This window comes from Lipotes vexillifer, unplaced genomic scaffold, assembly GCF_000442215.2.
Source record: "Lipotes vexillifer unplaced genomic scaffold, Lipotes_vexillifer_v1.1 scaffold1600, whole genome shotgun sequence".
Taxonomy (NCBI): Eukaryota; Metazoa; Chordata; class Mammalia; order Artiodactyla; family Lipotidae; genus Lipotes; species Lipotes vexillifer.
Genome location: NW_006799073.1, coordinates 337907 through 342674, shown reverse-complemented (window position 1 = coordinate 342674; position 4768 = coordinate 337907). Strand labels below are relative to the sequence as shown.

The 4768-nt window shown below is 41.1% G+C and overlaps 1 protein-coding gene across 6 annotated transcripts in view; it reads right to left on the bottom strand.

Moving 5' to 3' along the window:
• MAPKAP1 (MAPK associated protein 1) overlaps nucleotides 1-4768 on the bottom strand; it is a 236533-nt gene that overhangs the window by 28122 nt on the left and 203643 nt on the right. For all 6 annotated transcript variants that reach the window (XM_007471481.1, XM_007471480.1, XM_007471482.1 and 3 more), the window contains one exon: nucleotides 40-177. In XM_007471481.1, coding sequence (XP_007471543.1) covers nucleotides 40-177 — 138 coding nt within the window. The remainder of the gene's footprint in view (nucleotides 1-39; nucleotides 178-4768) is intronic.

The window sequence follows — 4768 nt, the reverse complement described above, 5'->3', positions numbered from 1 at the left end:
GAAGAGCGGAAGGAGACATAAATAAAAGGGACTACTTACTGGGGCTTTTTTCTTCAGCAAGGTCACAGGCACAGAGCAGGTCAGAATCGACTGAGATGGGTTTCTGCTTAATCCAAAACTTAGTGCTGGCCTTCTGATTCGTAACTGGGTCTATCTCTACTTTGTCTCCAGAGATACCTGTAAGGCCAAGGGGAGGACAAAAAAGAAGCCACAAGAAGTACAAGGTGTAAGTGATTTCAGTGTAATCATCTGACCTGTCTTATAAATCCTAAATTGCATGAACATGAGCTCTTTCTAGGGCTTTGGGGAATGCCATAGGCTTCTCAAGACAGACATAAGGAGACTCCAAATGGCACAGAGAAGTTGCAGTCTGGTTTCCCGGGTGGGTGAGCTGGGGTTGGAGTGGGGGAGGGGGAACAATCAAAAACCATATAAAAAGGTATTAAGAAGCTTACCTCCTTAGATATAACACAGATACAATATAGAGTTTATCTACATTTTGTTAATGAAATATAGTTACTATGAGATAAAGTTCATTTAAACAATTTTGATCAGTGGTCTCTGTTTTGTTTTGTTTTGCTTTAGAAGATCTGGGTTGGACAGATAAAGCTGTAACATCACCTATGCCTAAATACCTAGGCTACCAATGAAGAGTTTGTGATCTGGAAAAATCTTGCACACTAAAAATAGGAAAAATCTCTCTCTCTTACTAAATAATTCTCTGACACTAAATAATTATCCACACTGTATTTAAAGGAAGTCACAGGAAGATCAAAGGATCCTTCACATTAAACATTCCAAGTTCAAGTCTTGGAGCCTGGCTTCAGGCGGTGCTTCTCCACCGATGGAGAGACAGCACTGGGTGTGCACTTTATGTAACAAAGACTTTCTAACAGGAATCCAGAACATTAACTATAGGGACTTCAGGTTTCATTTTCAGAGCTGTGAAAGACATAACACACTGTGCAGTGACTGGGAGCAAAGGTGTTAGGAGAACCAAGGTAACGCCAGGGATCGAGGGTGTCCTGGGATAACTGCAGAAACGCACATCAATTGCTCTCCTGGTATCACCAAGCAGAAGGTGCCCAGCCTGACACAAAGGTTTTGGCTAGATGCTCTCTTTCCTTTTACTGAAAATCGAGGAATCTGTCCATGAAGTGAAACAAAACCCTTCAATATCCTTCCAGAGTCGACCCCAGATGGAATCTTAAAACTAATTAATTTTTAGGCCACAGTTTAAAGGTCAGGCTCAAAGTGAAAAAAAGCAAATCAAAGTAAAAATATAAGAAATAATTAAAACAATCAAGAGTTCATACTGAAACAGAAAAGACAACCAGAATTAACATATGTCATCCTACGGATCACACTTAGAAATTTTAAAATATAATGTGAGAAAACTTAGTAGGCCATAAGATAAGGCAGATAAAAGAAATAGCTAAATTAAAAAAACAAAAATCAAAAGAACACAATGACCACAGTCAGACCAAATTAAAAAAGAAAACAAACAAAATCCTAGTGATTAGTTCTGCCACACACTCCATTCATCTCTATTTTACTTTATGAATAAAGAAATCCCAAATAGCAGTCAGACAAAGGCAGGAGACTGGACAGACTATGGAAGAGTCTCGTCTGCTGTCTGAAGGAGACACTGCAGTTCAGTTGCTTAACCCTGGTCATTACCGTGTGGTCTTTGGAAAAGACGAACAATTGGTATTTTCTATTAATCGAACACTGGAATTTGTCATTAGACATATTTCAGGAACACCGTATTTTAATTAGGCATAACGTCATAAGCCCAATTGACTCTGGACGTTCAGGTCTAGATGATTTCAGGAGGGCGAGAATGTATCAGGAGACCAATTTTATTACATTTCACTTAAAATAGATTACCCAGTTACACTCTTCCCTCCAATTTGGTCATTAAATGTTAAAGATCTGGACATTTCTATAGTTCCCTGAAAGAAGAAAAGTACTTAGACCGTGGTTGTTGGTAGTGTTTTTTTCCCCTTCTGCTTCTTGTTTTGACATTTATAAAAGTCAAAACGAGCAGAGCAAAATAAATGTGCAGATCTCTTATGTGGACTAAACCCTGCCCCACATTCCTTTCTCAGAAAGGGAGGGGGAAAGATCATCATCAGAGAGACATGGTTTTAAAATTTTGTTCTACAGCCCTGCAACTCCTGAAGCCGTAGTCAGTCAATATTGTTAATGTAGCTTGTTAATTTGATAGGATTTGTCAGGTAACTCCACTGGAAAATTATATAAAACTGTTCCAGATGAAAAGATGATAGTGACATGAATTTAAGTGATAGAACAATAGTGGAATATAAACCAGAAATGACACCCAAAGTGGCTGTTGATTTATTGCCGTAGTGAGTTTGGTTCTGGGCTCCCATGTATATTAGTGCTACAAATCTGGGTCCATTTAGCAGAGGGATGCGCATACATACATCACCAGCTCCTGCTCCAAGCCAAGGTCACTCCCCATTGCATCAATCTTTTCAACAGAGCCTACTTCACAAAGCAGGACTCTTGTAACCATCTCAGATATAACAGACTCTCGTCCTCTTTCATCTTTCTTTTATCATGTAAAGTACACTTTAGCTTCTATTATTTTTATCTGCAAATTGTTACTGTATAGTTCATCCATTATGGGCTGTATCTCTGCATCAATTGCCTAAGCTCTGCTCGGCCACAAGAACACTTTCCCAAAGACACCCTTTCCTGGGGTTATTGTGCAGTCACTGTTCACAGAGGGGAACCCCAAGCCTGCAGTTTGGGGATGAAGATGTGGGAGACGAGCGCACTAGATTCAAGACAGGCAGGCAGGCGGAACACTGTTTAAACAAGTGGTGTGTTCCAAAAGAGATGCGTGTAAATCAGATTTTTTTCTGAATCAAATCACATTTTCCCAGTGACTTCTAGTTTCAGAGATACTTTATCTTCATTTTGGATTGATCTGTAATTGGCAGGGGCTCCCAACACTTTAGTTTTAAGTTTCTCTGCCCTGCAGGCTTTCAGTCAAGTAGTTAATGATCTGTAAAACACTTGCCTGCCTAGAGGAGTCACTATTTAAAGAAACCTGTAGGGGAATCTTTCCTGACAGGAAAAATCCTTCTGTACATTAAATAACCTCACCCTACTCGAGATACGTGAGTCCAGCTTCTTAAAGCAGGGCACATGGCCCCACAGGACCCTATTCGCTCTTGCTGGACAAGTGGCAGCCCACTGCCAGAGCCCATTTTCCTGAGCACACCCAGACCCCACTACAGTTGAAGACAGAGTCTGTGGAATCCAGCCAGGAAGCAAACAGGAGGAGGCAGCCTGGTGGAGAGGAAACCAGTTTGGAGGCTGGTACTACAGGCCAGGTCAGGGGCAAAGAGCAGTGAAGCATTAACTGGTACCAACTATGTGCCAGAAAGGTTAGAAATCCTTTGTGTGCATTGATTCAAATCTCACAACAACCTTATGAAGTTGGTTACTATGTTTTTCCCTATTTTATAGATGAGGAACCTGAAACACAGGGAGGTTAAGTAACTTGCCCAAGTTTACACAGCTACAAAGTGGCAAGGCTGGAATTTGAAGAAAGCCAGGTAATCTGGTCCCAGAATCTGTCCCCTCAGCCACTGCACTATTCTGCAGGAACTGTGCGTGGTGTTTTACATAACATACGCTAGGAGAGATGATGGTACTTGTCTAAGGCTGGGGATATTGACTGATTGATTTGGCTGCGTTGGGTCTTCATTGCTGCACATGGGCTTTCTCTAGTTGCGGTGAGCAGGGGCTACTCTTTGTTGCAGTGCATGGGCTTCTCACTGCGGTGGCTTCTCTTGTTGTAGAGCTCGGGCTCTAGACGTGCGGGCTCAGCAGTTGGGGCTCGCGGGCTCTAGAGCACAGGCTCAGTATTTGTGGCACACGGGCTTAGTTGCTCCGTGGCATGTGGGATCTTCCCTGACCAGGGCTCGAACCTGTGTCCCCTGCACTGGCAGGTGGATTCTTAACCACTGTGCCACCAGGGAAGCCCAAAGCTGGGGAGCTTTTAAGTGGGAAAGCTGTATTCATACCCAGAGCCATCTGGTTCCCAAGTATGATACTTTCTACTGCTCTGAACGGCCCCATTCAGCTAAGTCAAGAAGATGTGATAAGAAATTCTGCCCACCTAGTCTTTAGTTTCCTCTCTCAATTTTCACCAAGGAACAAATAATATTCAAATGTGCCAAAAAATGTACACCTATTTTTGTTCATACATGGCAAACTGGAGCATGGAATCCTATCAATATTCTTCAATATTCTTGTTTGACCACTGAGCATGGTTCTGAAAAGTTTTTGTGTAAAGTCACTGAAGGAAAGGCAGAGGCACTCCTTAAAGTGTGATTTATGCACTATTTTATAGTAAGTCAAATTGTAAACATATGTCCAAGAAAACAAGGGAAGCTGGCTTTTGTTAAGTTTACATTTCTCCAACTTAAATGGCCAACAAGAGTTAATACAACCATGTCAGAATACAATACAACCACGAAAAATTATGTACAAGAAAAGCTCTGAGTTGGAAAAATTCTATGACACTAGGTGAAAAATATTTATAGAAAAGAGATCAAAAGGATATGCTTCATATTGGTAAGAGTGGTCAAGTCAACTCTGGCCAGTGGGATTACATCCTTTTCTTTTCTATATTTTTCCAAAGTAGAAATTTCAACAAAAATAAAAACAAACATCATTTTAAAAGTTGACTTTGTTTGTCTCTACTTCAGAATTCAGTACTCTTTCC